The sequence below is a fragment of the Vanellus vanellus genome (genome assembly GCF_965231255.1).
Source record: "Vanellus vanellus genome assembly, chromosome: 1".
Taxonomy (NCBI): Eukaryota; Metazoa; Chordata; class Aves; order Charadriiformes; family Charadriidae; genus Vanellus; species Vanellus vanellus.
Window position 1 is genome coordinate 127,735,910 of NC_138905.1, and position 20,014 is coordinate 127,755,923.

At 36.6% G+C, this 20,014-nt stretch overlaps 1 protein-coding gene across 1 annotated transcript in view; it reads left to right on the plus strand.

Moving 5' to 3' along the window:
* CFAP47 (cilia and flagella associated protein 47) overlaps positions 1-20,014 on the plus strand; it is a gene marked incomplete at both ends in the record, with an annotated part of 360,013 nt that overhangs the window by 44,599 nt on the left and 295,400 nt on the right. The window contains 3 exons of the mRNA XM_082490749.1: positions 804-963; positions 9,107-9,299; positions 10,733-10,942. Of these exons, the coding sequence (XP_082346875.1) occupies positions 804-963; positions 9,107-9,299; positions 10,733-10,942 (563 nt within the window). The remainder of the gene's footprint in view (positions 1-803; positions 964-9,106; positions 9,300-10,732; positions 10,943-20,014) is intronic.

Below are 20,014 nucleotides of genomic sequence, written 5' to 3' on the forward strand. Positions count from 1 at the left end.
ATTCTGGCCATGATTTAGGGCTTAATGGGAAAGAGACACTAAATAGCCACAGCTATTCCATTTTGGAACATGGAGAATTTGACTGTCCGAATGCAAAACAGACCATAACATAATTTTTGTTTCTAATTGCCAAAGGCTTTGTTTGGAAACTATAAAAAAAAAAAAAAGGGGGGGGGGGAATTGGCAATGATGAAAACACTTGAAACTCTTTCAAATAGTTTCACAAAACAATGACAATACAAAATCAAGGCCTTTTCTTAGCTATGGATGTGTTGCGAGTTGAAAGAGTAACCCTGAGATAAAAGAACGGATTTTTTTGTTTGTTTGTTTGTTTTGTTTCCACTGTCATCTTATTCAGTTGAAAGAATGGGTTTTGAAAACCTATTCTGAATTTGCCTTTTCAACATGTCCATTGGTAAGATGTCATGAGCCATGTGTTTAGTGCTTGCTGGTCTTCATTTGCATCAGGAAAATCTCCTCATTTCTGTTTGGCTAAGCACTCCCACCGTAACGTTTTGTTCTGTTTACATCACGTAAATGAGATTTTTCCATTCTGGAAATAAAGTATTGCTCTTTGAATGTGATGAGTGACTGGAAAGCATCTAGTCTGTGCTGATAGGCATACTCGTCTTCTCACCTTACGGATATAATAAACTGGGTTCTTCGTTGCTTTCTAGTGCTTTCTTGCTTTCACTGATCTGATTGCAAAAAGAATGCTTAGGACAGAGCAGTGTGAAATGTATTGCTATGTTTACTGCTTTCCCTCTTTCATCATAACTTCCTTTCTCTGCAAATATTTACAGAAGCTTGACCTGAAGAATACCTCAAGGCAGCGGTTGACATGGAAATTGAATTGTGATGATGTGGGCAAAAATACAGAAGATGATATTTTTAAATTTAGTCCGCAGACTGGATTCCTTGATCCAGGACAAAAAATAAGTATTGCTATATTCTTCTGCCCTTGTAAGTAATTTTCTGAATTCTTCTCTAGCTATTTTGGCCAATATAACAGTTTCATAGATATGTTTAAATGACTTTTTATGATGAACCATAGCTAGTGCTTGTTTTGATGAACTTCTGGTTAACGTGACTAAATAATGAACTAAAATGCCAAAAGAAAGGTTTGTTGTAGTTCTGAGAAAATAAGACAGACCTAACACAAAGCATGGAATCACTTGATAGCATTATTTGAGAAGTCTGGTTTGCACATATAAAGCATCAAAGGCAGGGATAGATGAATTGTTTTCAGTTATGCTCCTTCGTGTGCATTTAGGTTGACTGACTTAGACACTAAAGCTTTCCAAGAGGACTTGGAATGTGTGTGAACTTTTTTTTTCTAAATATCCATAATTTAGATAAGAATGGAAACTTCCTGCCTCAATGAGGTACAACATCGCTTAGCTATGTTGATAAACTTGAGTTGATAAAGCCCACCAGTGTATGCAGCTGATGCCTACAGAATTCAGAGTCATTTCAACAGTTTTAAGGGACCTACTTTTGGGGCCCCAGCATTCTCAAGGGGAGGAAAAGTTCTTTTGTCAGTTGGATCTGATCCTGAGTCAGCAAGTGAGCATCCTTGTCCTAAAGAAAGATGTTGCTGCTGTTCTTTATGATAGGATTGAAATCTATAACCTCAGTTAAGCACTAGGAACATTTTAATATAATTACAAAAAAAAAAAAAAACCAAAAACAAACATGTGTAAGAGTCTTGCCATGATTCTGTATGATAAACTGAGAAGACTGGATTAAATGCTGCTCTGCAAACATGTGAATATGCAAGAGCAGTATTTAATTGCACATTTGGCTTGAAGGTGCTTGCTGTACTTTTTTTCCATTATGTTTTATGTCTTGTGGGTAGCTTTTGTTTTCAACTTATGGTTGAAGAAAAATCACATCAACTTGTGATTTTGCTTCATGAAGTGAAAAAGTACTTAATGCATAATGATTTTTGCAGGATTATTTAGAAGGTCATTTGGATTAAATCCTTTTGGTTTTGTTTTGAGTAGCAAATTCTGACTTTTCGGAAGTAGTATTTGTCTGTGCCTATAATACCTGGAAAGTTTCTGACCCAATTATCTATTGTTTTAGTTTTTACACTTCTGATCTGTCCATTTAGAAATATGTATTTAAATTACTATATTAAATTATATATTATTACAAATTGAACTGCTAGAAGAAAGTTTAATGTTATTTACTATTGGAAGGCTGAGCAAAAATATTTAGTGTGTATTTCTGGCTTTGATACATCACTTTGTCTCCTTTCCCCCTACATTTCTCCAAAGTAAATTGCAAAAAACCCTGTTTTTTGGCTCTGAACCTCATGTTTATGAAACAGCCATAAAAATGTTTTCCGTGCAATAAGGATTTTTTACTAGGCAGGTTCTATTTTGTACTTTGTGTAATCATAGAATAGTTTGGGTTGGAAGGGAACCTTTAAAGGTCATCTAATCCAACTGCCCTGCAATGACCAAGAACATCTTCCATTAGATTGGGTTGCTCAGAGCCCCATCCAACCTTGAATGTTTCCAGGGATGGGGCATCTACCATCTCTCTGGGCAACTTGATCCAGTGTTTCACCACCCTCATTGTAAAGAAATTCTTCCTTATATCTGGTCTGAATCTGCCCTCCTTTAGTTTAAAGCAACAGGGCCTACTAGGAAGTTTGTCCCCATCTTTCTTATAAGCCCCCTTTAAGTAGTGAAAGGCTGCAATAAGGTCTTCCCAGAGCCTTCTCTTTTGCAGGCTAAATGACCCCAACTCTCTCAGCCTGTCCTCATAGGAGAGGTGTGCCATCCCTCTGATTATTTTTGTGGCCCACCTCTGGACCCACTCCAACAGGTCCACATCTTTCCCTGGCTCCTTCATTTTGGAACCAAACGATGTGATCTAATTTTCATCTCATCTATGCAGGTCCTCAATCGGTTTTTAGTGGTAACTTATGTATGTTATCCAAATAAAATAAACAGAAATGAAATTTTTTGTTAAAGAATTTGTTTTGGGAGCAATATGAAATAAAAAATCCAAGCATACTAGGTGAATTGAATGAAAATGTCATCCCAGGGTGTGAGAAAAAGTTAGAATTCAAAAATAAGAAAGGGTAAAACAGTAGGAGCAGGTTGACAAGAAGATTGGACAAAATGCAGAGAGATATTGTAGAAGATAAATCTGTAAGTTCTCTATCTTCAGATGTTCAGTTTTACGAAGTTTTAGAAATACGGATGTGGAATCTCAGTTTACTTACAAAGGATATAAGGATCGACTCAAAGCACATCTGGAGAGTGTGTCTAGACAGAAGAAAGGTTTTTGGTAAACTTTAAAATTTTGAGAAACTGTTGAGATGCAACTTGGAGAAAAATAGGTTAAAGAGGTCAAGGAGCATATTATGACCCCAGGTCCTGGGGTAAGAATGTAGAGGAAAGAGGAATGGAAATATAGAAGGTTGGAAAGTGAAAAACAATCACTCATAACCTTCTGTTGTTCCTTGAGAAGCAATTAAAAAATACACATACAGTTTACTGTAACTCTGTTTCTTTTAAACATCTTTTTTTTTCTCCTTTCATAAACTTCTACTTTGCTTTCAATAGGATATCGTAATTTTTTCTACAGTATTTCAGGTAATAAAGCCTACAAAGTAAGTTTTGTAACTTTGAGAAGGTACGCTAATAGATATTTTTGCAGGGTGTGCCTATGGTTAGAATAAAATAAAATAAACACTTTGAAGAACATGTATTAACATTTTTGTCTGCTTTGACTTTGAGAAACATATTCTTCTAGTAGGAGATATAATAGCTGCATTTTGCATTGATTACGTTGGTGTATATAGCTGGGAAAAGAAAATTGCTCAGGGCAATATTAGACTTGGGAGATAAAAAGAATAAATCTGTATTTACACATATCTGGTGATTTTTAGGGCCCAGGTGAGCACAGGGTCTCATTTTCTCCTTCTAAGTACCTCTATGGCATTTAAGACAGAAGGTTTAAGAAATTTTCTAATACTATTTTGTGCAGAAGATGGAGGGGGATCATGTGATAATGAATAGGTGAAATGATCATCCATATGATATTAGTTCTATTTAGGTGTTTACCTCATGAGAATGTATTGCTTGGGTGTTGCAAAGGCTGTGAAGCAGAGAACAGCATACAAATAAAAGCCAATATTTTTTTTCTTTTGTGTAAATGCAGATGCGTATATGCATAAGTATGATAGTTGTAATTTGAAATTATTAGTATTTTTCTGTGTTCCCATATCTTTTATTTACAGAAAATTATAAACAACTGTAAAAATAATTTGCCCTTAATTCCACGTTCTAAGTATTTTCCCATGATTTATAGCGTACTTGTGATACACCTTCACTGAATATAATTACTCTTTCCTGTAAGAGAACATTAGATATGTCAAAACCCACACAGACCTGGTTAATGATTATGGTGTGCTTATCACCTTTATGGGTTTGTACTGTAAAGTTGAAGTATGTGGGGGTGAACAAACCTTAAAATGAACTTTGAGTGTGCATTAAAGTAATTTGTGTAAATATGCCCCAATATTTATGATAATGAGAGTGCAAAATGCTATAGTAAGCTACAGCATTAAATTAAATGCAAGAGTTTATGTAATGTATGGTAATATGATGCTACCCGATATGATGTTAAAAAAAGTATACTAAATTTAATAGAGATTCTCAAGAACTGAAGGTATATTAATATGATCCTTTTCTGCTGTAGTATAGTATAATGCATTAACAGTATATGAAAAAATTCCCTTTATCTTATTGTGATATGAAAAATATTATTTGCAGCATAAACAAATAAATTACAATAAAACTGTGCTCTGGGATCCTGTCTGGAAAAATACAAATGCACCCATGAGTTACCAGGAGTTCAGTGTCCCTGGAAGATGTGATGATTATGTAATGGGCACAGATGTCCATCATGACCTCCATCTTCCAGGTTTTTTTTCTGCAACACAAAGATATTAAATAACTATGCCCTATAACCATTTCTGTGGAGAAATGATTAGTTTACTTTTGATATTTTTTTTGTTAATTTTTTGTAGGTCTTAACTTTAAGTTTTAACTACCTGTGACTTTTCTGCTTTGAAGTCTGTATTTCAGTGTATTCAAATTCTTCATTGGCACCCATTCACGCTGCTGAAGATGTATTTATGCAATAAGGCAAGAATTATTGGAAAGTCCAAGGCAACTGAGCTAAAAGTGTTTAGTTGAGAGACAAGTGTAGGAACTAAATAACAGTCTAATACAAACTGAAGAGGGTGAGAAGAGCAGATGGTGATTTTACTTTCTTTCCACCCACTCTCAAAAGATCAAAAACCATGTGATGATACAGTTAAGATTTTGAGGGGTGGGGGAAGTAAAAAATTAGATTTGTGCTCCTAGAGAGGAACAAGGAATATGGAAATCCTTAAAGAGGTGGCTGTTTAAACTAGCATTTACTGCTATTTTAAATTGCAGCTGAAACAGAGTGGAAGGTGTAGGCACTTGAAATATTTCTCCTCCTGAATCATGTGAGCAGTATTGGAAGGAGAACTTGCATATGTGTAAAACTGTCTTTCAGCAGAAATATAATCTGTTTATGTTTCTGTTAACAAGGAATCTGCATAAAGTATAGTTCCAGGATAGCATCCTAGGGAGTAACCTGCTCTGAACTGGATAGGTTTTCTAATGCAAATTTGACAGAAGATGAAGGAGGTTGTAGCGAGGTGGGTGTCGGTCTCTTGTCCCTAGTAACAAGCAATAGGATGGGAGGAGAGGATGTAAAGTTGCACCAGGGGAGGTTTAGATTGGATATGAGTAAAAATTTCTTCACCGAAAGGGTTATCAAGCATTGCAAGAGGCTGCCCAGGGAAGTGGTTGAGTCACCATCCCTGGAGGTATTTAAACAACTGTAGGTGTGGCACTTAGGGACATGGTTTAGTGGTGGACTTGGCAGTGCTATGTTAATGGTTGGATTTGATGATCTTGAAGGTCTTTTCCAACCTAAATGACTCTATGATTCTGTGTTATGTACTTTGAGAAGTTGTGCTCTTCTGTTCAGATTTTTTTTCTACGGTAAAGCAATGAATGCTTATTTCCCCTAATAAATATATCTAGAAAAGACAAAGGGGAAATTTCCCATGTAATTCTACAGATTTTGTTGCCCTTGGGAAATTTAGATTAGCAGATTTGTAAATACCATCAAATCTCCCTCGGGAAGACTTTCACATCTGCTGGACTGCTGCTTGTTTGCCCTATAGAAATTAATGGTGGTGTATCAGAATGGTAACAGCAGCACAAGCTTTGACAGTAGTCATGAAAGGTATGATTAATAGAATAAATTCGTGACTTCCACTGTTAGTTCAGGACATAATTCTCATTAATTTCAAAGTAATTCATTTAACATGAAATATCCTCAAAACATTGGTTGTAGGCATTGCAAACTAATGAACAAAACTTAATAGACTCATTCACCTTTTTTGTCTTTGTGTCTGTTTAAAATGAGGACAGTATCACAACATCCTGGTGTTTCTGACATAAGCAATAAATTATTGGCTTACATATTATGCAGAATTTTGATGTTAGTAAATGTGCGGAGCCACACACAGAATGATCAGTGATGCAGAATAAGCACTGTCTGTTCTGCCTTCTGAGTGAGTCAGGGATTCTATGGCAAGCAGATATGGTTGTGTAGTTAATAGATTTGTTAGAACTGTTATGTAAAGTAGGGATGAAAAGTTTGTATGAGGAAAGCATAATGCTATTCTTTCCTAACTTTTGAAGGTTTAACTTTGGAGCTATGCTTGATACGAATATTTTAAAATGTAAATTACTGAAAATTGCATATTCTTTGGTACTGACATACGCTCCCCTAGTTTTTTTTCTTTCCTGCCATTCCATCCCTATGGCATTTATTGGTTATGGCCTTTCCCTTTCCTTTACTGTACGTCATACATATGTATGAAGGTAGGATGCCAGAAATATGGTTTAATTAGAGCACAGCTGTAGGAGAGTAGACTGTCTAGCTTGTATATGGGAATGTACACCCACCTAGAGTACGGCATCCAGCTCTTGAGTCCCCAGCATAAGAAGGACATGGACCTGCTGGAGCCTGTCCAGAGGAGAGCCACGAGGATGATCCGAGGGCTGGAGCACCTCTCCTATGAGGAGAGGCCAAGAGAGTTGGGGCTGTTCAGCCTGGACAAGAGAAGGCTCCGGGGAGATCTTATTGTGGCCTTCCAGTACCTAAAGGGGGCCTACAGGAGAGCTGGGGAAGGACTTCATACTAGGGCATGTAGTGATAAGATGAGGGGAATGGCTTTAAACTGGAAGAGGGCAGGTTCAGATTAAACATTAGGGAGAAGTTTTTCCCTTTGAGGGTGGTAAGGCACTGGAACAGGTTGCCCAGAGAGGTTGTTAAGGCCCCATCCCTGGAGGTGTTCAAGGCCAGGCTGAACGTGGCCTTGGGCAACCTGGTCTAGTGGGAGGTGTCCCTGCCTATGGCAGGGGGGTTGGAACTTGGTGATCTTCAAGGTCCTTTCCAACCTAAACCATTCTATGATAACTTGTATAGAATATCTTTTCTAACAAGCATGTCAAAAATATCTTGTTTGGGTCTTCATATGTCTCCATGACCTTTTCTGATGCTGTCTCACTTTTCCCTCATAAAAGGGCTGAGTGTCAGATAAAGATGTGTTCTTGCTGTATCAAAACCTAGAAACACAAGCTGCTTAGCCTTCTCAGCAGTATTGTCTCCAAAAGTTGATTTCCATTTGACAGGGAATTAGCCAGATGTTGCAAACACTGCAGCGAGTTCCCCTTTCATCTGGTTTTTACTTTGCCAGTTTCATGTTTTCTGGTCTGAAACAAAGGGATCCACAGGCCATGTTCAGGTGAGCTAACAGGCTTCTGTGGAGCTCTTCTATTATCATGTCCATGAAGAAATTGGCTCTTATGAGGAGGGAATAAGACAAAATACTTTGAAGACACTACGTTTTGTTCTATGTGTATGTAAACAATGGCAACTCTTTCTCAGGATGTGAAAATAATTCTGTGCTAATATCAGAAGAGCTTGTCACGTGTATTTTGTTTGCAGTAACACATATGTGCTCATACAAACACATAAAATAAAAATTATGTGTTTGGCTTGCTCTTTCCTTCTTAAATATTAGGTGAGGATGTTTCCAAACTTATTAATCTGATCATAGATGGGAATCAAAGGGAAAGGTATTTTTCTTGAAAATGAAAAAATCGAAGCTTTTGGATTGTCTTAAGACATACAGATTTGTTTCTAAATACAAGAGGTGTTCATTAGTTGGCCTTCATTTTGCTAGCTCTTCAGCAGGTGGGAATGACTGAAAATTTGGTAAATGGCACTGCATGGTTTGCAACATGATTTTGATAGTGTAATGGTTGCAGAAGGAAGGACCTTGCTCCCTGTATCAGTAAAAGAAAATGTGCTTTTCCATCCTAGAGAAAACTGCCTTGCAGCAGTTAGCAAGATGGTATGAGAAGGGGCAGAACACAAGGAAATGGGAGATGCCCTCAGTTGAGGGTAGAACCTGTCCTGCTGACTTGGCAGCAGTATAGGTTTTAGAGTTATCTGTTAAAATGTAGTGATTGCTGTCTTGAAAGGCACCAACTTTTTCTTGTCTTGACAGTCAGATGCTTCTGATATTTATTCCTTTATAAAATTCTCATTCTCTACATTAATTAGTGTAATTTATGATATGACTGCAATTTGTAAAATTCTGAGAAGCATTACATTGTTGTTATATATATAAAAGAATATTAATACAGTAAAGAAGAACTCAAACTTCAAAAAACTTCTGACAAATTAAAAAAAAAAAAAGGATTTCTGGTTTGCCTCAGGCAACTGTTTTAAGCTTTTTTAATAAGGAATTCTTCTGATACAACACTCACTGTATGTTAAGCTACATTTTGAGTAAGAAAGGAATACCAATGATTTAATTAAAAAAACCAAACCAACCAAAACCCCCAAAAAACGAACCCGAAACTTCTTACTATAACTCTTTTAGTTGCATATATTTATGGCAATATGATTTTGTTGTGCGGTTTAGATTTTTTCCTTTTTTTTTTTTTGGTATTTCTAACAGCTTGTCCTGGGACATACGTATCTGAAATGTCAGTGTATCTAAATGATAATCCATCACATTACAAAATAACTTTATCTGGCACTATGAAGTCACCAAAGATAAATTTTGATCCTCCATTTTTAATGCTGATGCCAGTTCCTCTGGATGTGAAAACTGAAGCAGCCATCAATATCATTCCACAAGATTTTTTAAGGTAAAGATCTCAAAATAAATTTATTACAGAAATCCTGAAAAATTCTTCTTGGTTTTGTTCTCTTCCAAAAAATTGAATTAATTTTTGTTTATGAAGGTTAGTATTAATTTTCTGCTCAGCAAAGTAAAGAGTTTGTGTATTTGAGTGAAAATGCATGTAACTAATATTGCTGTACATTCAACAAGCCCATGTTCTGTCCTGAAAACATTTCTGCTTCATAAAGTGACCATCTTCTGATATATGCACTCTGTCAGATGCTTTTGAAATTACTTTGAATAGCACGAAAATTAATAAGAGAGTCTGACCAGGATTTATTGTTAACTTTACCTGGATACTAAGATCATAGTCTTATTTATTTTTTTGCATTGTGATCAGATAAAATGTTTGTTTCATTTTTTCCACTCCACAGGTTATAAAGCACTATTTCAAATTCTAGCTGTTGTTTGGACAATCGGTGGGGTGTTTGTGTTTTTGGTTTTGTTTTTTTTTAAACAAGATTTTAGTACCAAAGAGGACAGCACAAATTTTTTAATCCTGTCACTTAATATAATAAATAACTCATATATTTTTCATTTTTCTGTGGATCACCCACATTACCGTGTCATTGAAATTTTATTACAAGAGAGCCTTTTGGAAATCATCATATTATGTAGCATAACCCAGTACCAATTTGATAGAAATCTTAATATTTTTATCTTTCCAAGCACTCTTGTGTACATGTGTGTCAAAATATGCTTTTCTGGTTTCTAATATACAAATTTTCTATTTATAATTAGTAAAGAGCAGTAATATTAATTTGTTATGCTTATGTAGGTATTATTTCAATACCAGAAGAATTGGAGCAAATCTCTTTAAGTTGCCGTAAATTAATGACATTAACTTTACCTTCGAATTATTATTGTCTTATCTCATTTGACTTGTAATTTATCAAGTGATTTGCTTATTGTCAGTAACTGAGTGGTTGGAAGTGATAGTGATTCCATATGGGCCTGGACTGACTGCCAATCTTATTTCAGAACTGGAACTTAAAAATGCATAACTGGACAAAGCATCCTAAGTATCTAATGCAGTTTAATCAATATTAATGAAAGCCTTAAGTTTAGGAAACCTGAAGTAAGGAAGTAATATTTATGCCCTTTATAGCACGGTTAGTAGAAATCACTCTTCATTTGGGTGTTGAACTACTGTGGGTCAGTATAAAGTGTTCAGATACATATGTAAAAAACAAACTAGTACCTAAATGCTAAAGGACTTAGGAGTTAGTTAAAGAAGTTAGCTAAAGAAGTTAGTTTCGCTTGACTTATACTTCAGAACTGAACTTACTCTTCTGTATTTAACTGTGAAGAGCAGTTTCATAAACGTGTGAATCTGAATCAACTTTATTACTGTCATCCTGTGAGCACAAACACCATTACTATTTATTTTTAACACAGGGAATCACAAATTCAAGTTGAACTTCCGGAGCTTGAACTTGAAGACGGTGACAGGATTTACCCTTTTTCGGTACAGTTCCCAGAAGGAAAAGATATTGTTCTTTCATCAGATGGCACAAATAAGGAACTAATTTGTCATATCAGCTTCAGATCATCTAGGCCAGTGTCATTTTTAGGGAATATGTTCTTCATTGATGAAGAAGAAAACAGGTAATGTGTGCAATTTAAATTCATTTGGAGGCAGGGTCCAAACTGACAAAGTTGAATATAAGACAACTTGTAATGGTTGGGTAAAGGCATACAAGAATAATTCAGAAAAAAATGAAAATGAAACATAGGAATGTAGTTCTCTAATGAACTGAATTACAATTCAAAACCACAAAATTCAGCTTTTGTCTCTAAGGTATAATTCATCTAAGTGGCTATAGTAAGGTCTTGTATCTCATTTGTATCTACTGGTAATTTGTATGTCTACTTCAGTCTTCTCAGATTGCTTTGGAGTGACATGGTCTTGATTCATCAAATCCCAATGTTTTCTGTTACAAAATATTTTGCTTTTTGAAAAATACCCCTTTAAAATATTACAGTCCATTCCATGCTGGATTTCAAGGGGGTTTGATTTTGGGTTAAGCCAAACTCTGTGAAATTTTATTCCATTGAGCCTTTCTCCTACATTTCATTTTTTAAAACAATGAAATGTTTGTGACTGGTTTAGTCTCTTTTCTGGTTTTATCCTAATGGATCTGGAAGAGCTGGTGGTTCTTATCAACTATTTGCAAATCTTTACAAAGCTGCAGTGGAGTGATCTTGCAAAGGATTACTCCATTTTCAGTCCTCTCAAAAACTTCAAGTGTTCCTCTGGTAACCAAGAATTCAAGAAAAGACATCGCTGAGTAACTGTCTCCAAGTACGAGATTCTGGTTAAAGACTATCTGTACAATGTGGAACTGTGCAAGAGTACTCATTTTTATTTTTTTATTATTTTTAAAAAATTGTGTATATTTGTGATATATTTGTGTGATTTATACATGTGGTTTATTCATTCCTTGAGCCTCTGAGCTTCAGAGTAAAGGTAGGGAGACTTCTCAAGGGAGCATTACACTGGAAGTCAGAGTTTCATTTTGCTAGGAACCAGCAAAGAACATGTCTCAGCCTTATTTTAAAGGGACACGCCTGCCTCCCGCTCTCAGTGTATGTCATTCTTCAGTGTTTTGCTCTCCACGTTTGTCTTTTTTCTCTGGTGCTCTACTATTACCTTGTGTGTGTGTCTGTATGTCCCCTTTCTTTGGTGTTTTTAGTTATTTTTTAAATGCCACTTTTAACTGATCTATTGTTATATCATAATCCTTAACTTTTTCTTCTCTGATTTTACATTCTCCATTTTTAAGCTTTTTAGAGCAGGATAATCTAATATGAGTTTGTGTACTCTGAGCTGAGGCACTTTCTGATCTCTAGTTCTTCTGCAATATTGTTACTCAGTTAGCTTATTAGGAATCTGGAGGCTACTGTCCATATCAAAGATCAATATGGAATCCTTCAGGTGGAAGAGTGTGGGTTGATTTGGTGTTCTTTTGTATTGCTTTGTTTTTTTTTGTGTGAGGTGTGTTTGGTTCTTTTGTTTATTTGTGGGGTTTTTGTGTTGGTTTTGGATTTTTTGTGGGTTTTTTTTAGGCTACTGAGAAGGAAAGCTGCATGTATGTGTTCAGAGACAGCAACTGGGAATTATTAAGTGATTAATGCTTCTGTAATTTCTTTTTTAAATTTGCAAGGGGCAGGGCAGTATTTTTGGGCAGCTCTATAGGGAAACAGTTGATTCGTGAATAAAAAGGAGGCTGACTCCTCATCTTAGTGAAGGCATTCTTTGGAATGTAAGATAAAATGGAATCATTTTAACAGCCAAATGACATGAGACTGCGTGGATGGATGTTGCTCACCTATATCAGTTCAATTTATTGTTTACAGATTCTAATATATATATATATATACACATACATATATATGTGTGTGTGGGGCGGTTGTATGCGTAAGGCTAGGAATTCATAAAAGTACGCCAGGGATGCATTTCAGCTTCAGACCATACTTCCTTCATGAGAAGTACAGGGGATACTGTCTCTTCTCGTATACTTCTGATATACAAGGCACAGGACTGGATAGCACAGTATGGAAAACTGTTGGTGTCATCTTCCTCACTCCATGCTGGGCTCTTCAGTGTCCTCTGCGCTGCCTTAGAGGGACTTTCTGGACAGCAGCATCAGCAGAAGCAGACACTGTCAGAGAGAAGGCATAAGGGACAGATATGCTTTACCTTGTTATTTATTTATTTCCTCAAATGCAATCCGGTGCACTACATTGGAAAGCATTTGAAGTTTTCAGAAGTACTGAAATTATTTGGTAATATAAGCTCTACATCTGAAAAATACTTAAGAATTTACATGGTCTAATTCCTGTTAGACCTAAATTCCTTTAGGACAGAACACCTGGAGTTTGACAGCAATTTATATGCAGTATTCGTGCCAAAATTCATCTTTTTAAAACACCGTTTAGCGATGAAGACGTACAAACATGAAACTCATACATTTTGTTTGATTTTACAGTAGTAGGCTTTTTTAAAGTAACTTTAATGGTGAAAAGCAATGCAGAAGGTCTCCCCTGTCCCTAGTAAATGGAAATCAAAGCTGGTTTTTTTTTTTTTTTTTTTTTTCTGTGCAAAAATAACTGTTTTCAACATTTTCCCTTTTGTTCATCTCTTCTCTTGGAAGGATGAATGGGTGTAAGCATGAGGAGGAAATACAGGTACTGTTGTAATTAAAAGTCATTCTATCAGTTAATATTTTCAGTGAAGCAACTATTTTGAGGGTTAAATATCTCTGCCCTAGAGCTTAAAATGGGCTTTTTCCTAAGCATACAACTAAATTTTATATTGTTTTAATGCAAGGACGTGGACCTTTCAGTTATTGCTGCTCACATTGTATTAGTATTTTATATTTTTCTGTATAGATTGTCAGCCAAGAATCTATTTCTTATTCATTTTATTTAACTCTAAGATTTAATCACTGTGTGGGATGTGATTCATAAATGTGTGCAAAAACTTGCAGTAATTATGAGAAAAGGAAAATTTAAGCTTATGGCGGGGTCTGAAATATAGCTGCTGAGCAGGCACAATATTTAGTTTTAATAACTTTTTATATGATGCACTAGCAGCTTCTCAAACCTCGTTACAGAGAAATAATCCTTTCTGCCATGTAATAAACTTTTTTTCTATATTTGCCATTAAAATGAAATAGAGGTTACTATCCTCAATTTAAAGGCAAAGTCAATGTCTTTTTGAAAAAAAGATACTGAATAAAAGTCATCAGCTTAAAAGACATCCCAGCTCGTGAAGGTGAAAAAAATCATGCTCAGGAATGTCAAATCATCTTAAAATTGCTGCTGTATTTTAAAACATAGTAGATAGGTATTTGTTAAAGGACAGAACTAGTTACATTGGTTTGCCAATGCATATCTGATTTCTTGCCAGCGAGTTGCATGTTCATGTGTGCATGAACTGTAGGAGAAGATGATATAAAATCTGAACACAACTGGATGAAATAGCACACCATCCAAAACAAAGGGATTCTGTGTGCGCTGTTAGTCAGTGAAGTAATGCTATTCATATTGGCTTCTGGAAGAAATTTATTTTTATCGTAACCAGAAAGAATTCTTTCCTTCAATTGGAAAAGTCTAGTGTGTGCCCAATTCTCTAATCCTGAGCCTATTGTTATTATTCTAATAAAGTCTATGGTAATTTATCCAGACTTGGGTTTTGTTACTACTGTTAATAATACTATGTGCTTTAATATTCCACTCTATAGTAATCTGTAGCTATGATTTCTTGTTCTCTGCACATCTACTGTCATTCATCTGAGCCCCGCCATGGGAGACCTATGCAATACGTTCAGACTTGAAACCTGATTCAACTAATTATCTAAGCATTTGAGCAGTTTGAAACAAACTGTGTAAGTAATGAGTTTAAACTGCTTTGATAATTTGAGTCTTTTAGGAAGACAAGATTTCAGGGCCTTCTACATCTTTAATAATAAAACAATGAAACCTATAACCTTTTATAACACCTATAAAAGCTAAGTGGTCTTGAATAGGTTCCTGGTTTGTTTAATGGGCCGTGAAATCTCACAGTATCAGTTGCTGAAGATGTATTAATTTTTCAGGGATTCTGTCTTTATATTTCCATTTTCAAAGTAATAATATGTATTTTTAAATGATTTGAACTAAAAATTTGAACTTCAACTCATATTCTGTGTTCTGGGATGGAATTAAAATAAGCGAGTTAAAAAGTTATTTTCATATGGTGGTAAAATATTGTGTCTTGTATTACCTACTTAGAAAAGAAGCCTTAACTTCTAAGCAAAACTAATTCTAGGCATGTTTTGTAGCATGAGTATTGACAAGAAAAATACTCTGTTTTAGTCATTTTTTACTTAGGCTCTGGAGTGCTTTGCTTTTCTAAATTTGGGTCAGTAAGATTGATTTGCGTAGTCCATGTTAAGTTCATCTAAACAATTTTTTTTTCTGTAGATCAGAGTGCACATTGGGTAGAGGATAGATATTGTTGAATTTGGCTACTTTACAGAAAACATTTGAAAGATGATAGGCAATCATGCTTTATATCTAAACCACGATATATGTAAATATAAAAGAAAACTGAAGAGATATATTGTTGTCATTTATGCAAGTAATTTACTGTGTGCACAGATTCCATTAAAAGGATCATAAGGAAGTGCATTAATATTTACTTAACTGCTTTAAATGAGAATTTGCAGTTTATTTCTAGTGTTAGTTTAAACCTCTATTAGTCCTTTCTGCTTTGGAGTCAAAGGACCAAAATAAATGACATTTCCTTGCATAGGGCTGATAGGAATACAGTAGTAAACAATAACATAAAATCGAAGAATGTCTTGAGTGAGTATTTAATAAATGGGAAGAAATATTTAGCTATGACACTTATTTCCTTCAGCTTGAAAAACTAAACCAAAAAAAGCCTCTGCAAACATGGCTTGTTTATGTATTTGTCCTCTAATTGTTATTGTATCTTTTAATTTGCTGATTAGAGAAATAATTTAGCAGGAAAGAAAGTTTTCTGCCATCCTGATGGAAATGTCATTTAACTTATTCTTTCTAAAAAAAATAAGTAGTAAGCAACGGCTGCATATTGTGTCATACAACTAAAGGAAATGATGCTCTGAGCAGCAAAATGTCCGAAACTTCCCCCACATGTGGTGGGTGGATAAATTGCTGTGATCACTGTTGACAGAAATGTGCCGAGGTCCTTGCCTCCCGTGTTTTATAGTTCTCCCTTTCCTTCTCTCACTGGGAAGCTGAGGAAACCCATGCAATTTCTGATGTTATTCACATTGTTTGTGGGTGGAGCTTCAGGAAGAGAGGATGTCAGGGATCTTAGCCTCTAGTAAAAACATGATGCAACTGAGACACAATCACTAAAAGGTACCCAGTTATGAATCAGTTCCAGTTATTTTGATAATACATGAGATATAAGCGTTTCACAGAGCAAAAGCATACATTCCCGTTTGCTGTTGGGAAATGTACTTAAACTATGCAGCTCTTTAGTAGGTACTGCTGGCAAATGTCAAAAGCATGTATTCTGCTGGCACACCTTAGAGAATAAGAGCTGTCAATTTCTTTCAATATCATTTAAATTCCGAGAGAGTAGGAAGCTAGAAAACATTGGAGTTCTTGATACTTGCTTGCTTCTTAGGCTTCTTTGCTGCATTCATCTGACCTAATAATATATTGGCATTTTACTTCAGATAGTTGTGAGTGGTTTTGAAAACCAGGGTGGTCCAAACCCATTAATCACTCCTGTTCTTTTCTGTGCTTGTGACTTTCTACCATTTTGTGATAGTCCCTGCCAGCTGAAGCATCTGTTATTCAGGAATTTAGAACTGATATCGTTGCTGCTACTAGAAAAAGCATGGCTACTTTCCCAGCTATAAGTCTTGTATATCATGTGAAACCATGTATCTGTCACTATTTATTATTTTATTATTTTGATAGCTGTGGAAACCTGAGCTCCTGCTACAAAGGATAAGGGCTTCTCAGTGTGGGGAACTGCTCATCTGTGAATAGAAATGGCAGAGCTTGCATGGGTCATATTTTCCTCTGCCTTCCAGTTCTGTCCTCTCTGGATGTGTTCGTGGATTTTTAGGGGGAGGGAGGAGGGCAGGTCTTCATTTATTTATTTTTACAGTATGACTTCTTGTTCCCTGCGTCTAGGTTATTCTTTGTTCTTAAAGATCTGTAAAATGCCTCGTATGTCAAGTTTCCTTTTGACACTAATCAATTCCGCAATCAGCTTGTTTTGTTTCCTAAACTAGCAGTGTGGGCTTCCCTGAAATGTTTTCTTAATTTACCCAACCAATGTTGCTACAAAAATTTTTCAGTTAGATCCTAATGGCTTTGGATTCTTTCTGCTTAGAAATTGTTAGTGATATTCTGCATCTGTTAATGAATACTGTTGAAGAAAACTATTTAATGATGCCTGGACTTCTGGAGCATTTTGGGTACACTGATACAAAACAAATCACTTGTTTCTACTTAGTAAATGTCTGAAATACTATAGAGCAAAATAAAAAGGATAAATATATTTAGATTCAGGTGCTTTCATCTTTCCACAAACATTAAAACAAACAAGTGAAAAGAAATCAGAGTTAATTTAATAGAAGTGAACGAACTGCTTTTATATACAGTGTTGGATGGTGTTTTTTCTTGTCGTCAGAGAGCTTTAGGTTTTAGTGATCAGCAGGTTTCAAATGTTGGTAAACATGATATATTTAATGGCCTTTCTCCCATTCAGTGTTCTTTGGAATTATGCATTAGAGAATAAACCCTGAAATAGCAATGGCAATGATGGTTCATGTAGATAGCAAATATTTTTGCTTGCTTTATTAAGCATTATAAAACTGAATACACTGAATAATTTATCACATTTAGTAACTTCATATTTGCTAGCAATACAGGTAACTTTTATGCTAATAGAATAATCCAGACTTTTTATATTATTTATTTAAGTTCTGCTGCAGATACAGAATAAATACGTTGCACAAGACTTCTAACTTTGTAACCTCACTTCATGAATGGTGTTATAAATAAAGGTCAGTGGTACAAGATGATTTTAAGCACGTGCAGAATGCATGTGTCCTTGTAATCTATTTGCCATATTTGTATCGAAATATGCACACTTTTCTGTCTGGTGCCCAGTATCTCAATGGGTGAAGTGTGTATGATAAATATTTACCTCCTACCACTTTTGTTTTTTCTGCCACGCTTCCTTACGAATGGAGCTCATCTTTTGAAACTCAAATGAGTAATTTTTTTAGCTAGTGACTCATTCTTCTTGAATCATAGAATCATAGAATTGTCTAGGTTGAAAGAGACCCTTGGGATCATTGAGTCCAACCATCTACCCTACTCTACAACGTTCTCCCCTACACCATATCCCCCAACACCACATCTAAACATCTCTTAAACACATCCAGGGATGGTGACTCAACCACCTCCCTGGACAGTCTATTCCAATGCCCGACCACTCTTTCTGTGAAAAATTCTTTCCTAATGTTCAGTCTAAATCTACCCTGTTGGAGCTTGAAGCCATTCCCTCTTGTTCTGTCATTAATTACCTGTGAGAAGAGACCAGCACCAACCTCTTTACAACTATTTGAAAGGACACTGTAGAGAGTGATGAGGTCTCTTCTCAGCCTCCTCCTCCTCAAACTAAACAGTCCCAGCTCCTTCAACCACTCTTCATATTTGTTTGCTAGGCCCTTCACCAGCTTCGTTAGCCTCCTCTGCACTCGCTCCAGCACCTCAATATCTCTCTTGTATTGAGGTGCCCAAAACTGGGCACAATACTTGAGGTGTGGCCTCACCAGTGCTGAGTACAGGGGCACAATCACCTCCCTACTTCTGCTGGCCACGCTATTTCTAATACAAGCCAGGATGACGTTGGCTTTCTTGGCTACCTGGGCACGCTGTTGGCTCATATTCAGCCGCTTGTCAATTAGAACCCCCAGGTCTCTTTCTGCCAGGCAGCTCTCCAGCCACACTTCCCCAAGCCTGTAGCACTGCATGGGGTTATTGTGGCCCAAGTGCAGGACCTGGCACTTGCCCTTGTTGAAACTCATACCATTGATGTTGGCCCAATGATCCAATCTATCTAAGTCTCTCTTTAGAGCTTCCCTATCCTCCTGGGAATCAACACTCCTGCTTAACTTGGTGTCATCTGCAAACTTGCTGATGGTACACCCTATGTCCTTATCGAGATCATCAATAAAGATGTTAAACAGAAATGGTCCCAACACTAATCCCTGAGGCACACCACTTGTGACCGGCCGCCAGCTGGATTTAAATCCATTGAGCACCACTCTTTGGGACCTTCCAGTCAGCCAGTGCTTGATCCAGCAGATCGTATGCTCATCCAGGCCGTGCGAAGCCAGTTTTTCCATGAGAATTGTATGGGGGACAGTATTGAATGCTTTTCGAAAGTCCAGGTATACAATATTAACAGCCTTTCCCTCGTCCAGTATTCTGGTAATCTTGTCATAGAACGAGATAAGGTTCGTCTGGCAGGACCTGCCTTCCATAAACCCATGCTGACTAGGCCTGATCCCCTGGTTGTCCATTATGTGGGTTTTTATGGCACTCAAGGTTACCTGCTCCATGACCTTCCCTGGTATCAAGGTTAGACTGACAGGCCTATAGTTACCGGGATCCTCCTTTTTGCCTTTCTTGTAGATGGATGTTACATTTGCCACCCTCCAGTCCATTGGGACCTCCCCAGTTGGCCATGACTTCCTGTAAATGATGGAAAGCGGTTTGGCGAGCACGTCTGCCAACTCTTTCAGCACTCTTGGGTGTAGCCCATCCGGTCTTGTGTGCATCCAAGTGGCATAGCAGGCCACTGATCTCTTCCTCTTTAATCATGATGCTCTCATTCTGCTTCCCCTCCCTGTCTCCTAGCTCTTGAGGCTGGGTGTTCAGGGGACAACTAGTTCCACTGCTAAAGACTGATGCAAAGTAGGCATTGGGCACCTCAGCCTTTTCCTCATCCTTTGTAACTATGTTTCCCTCTGCATCCAATAAAGGAGGGAGATTTTCCCTAATCCTCTTCTTGTTATTAATGAATTTATAGAAACATTTTTATTATCCTTAACAGCTGCAGCCAGGTTGAGCTCTAGCTGCACTTTGGCTCTCCTTATTTTCTCCCTGCAT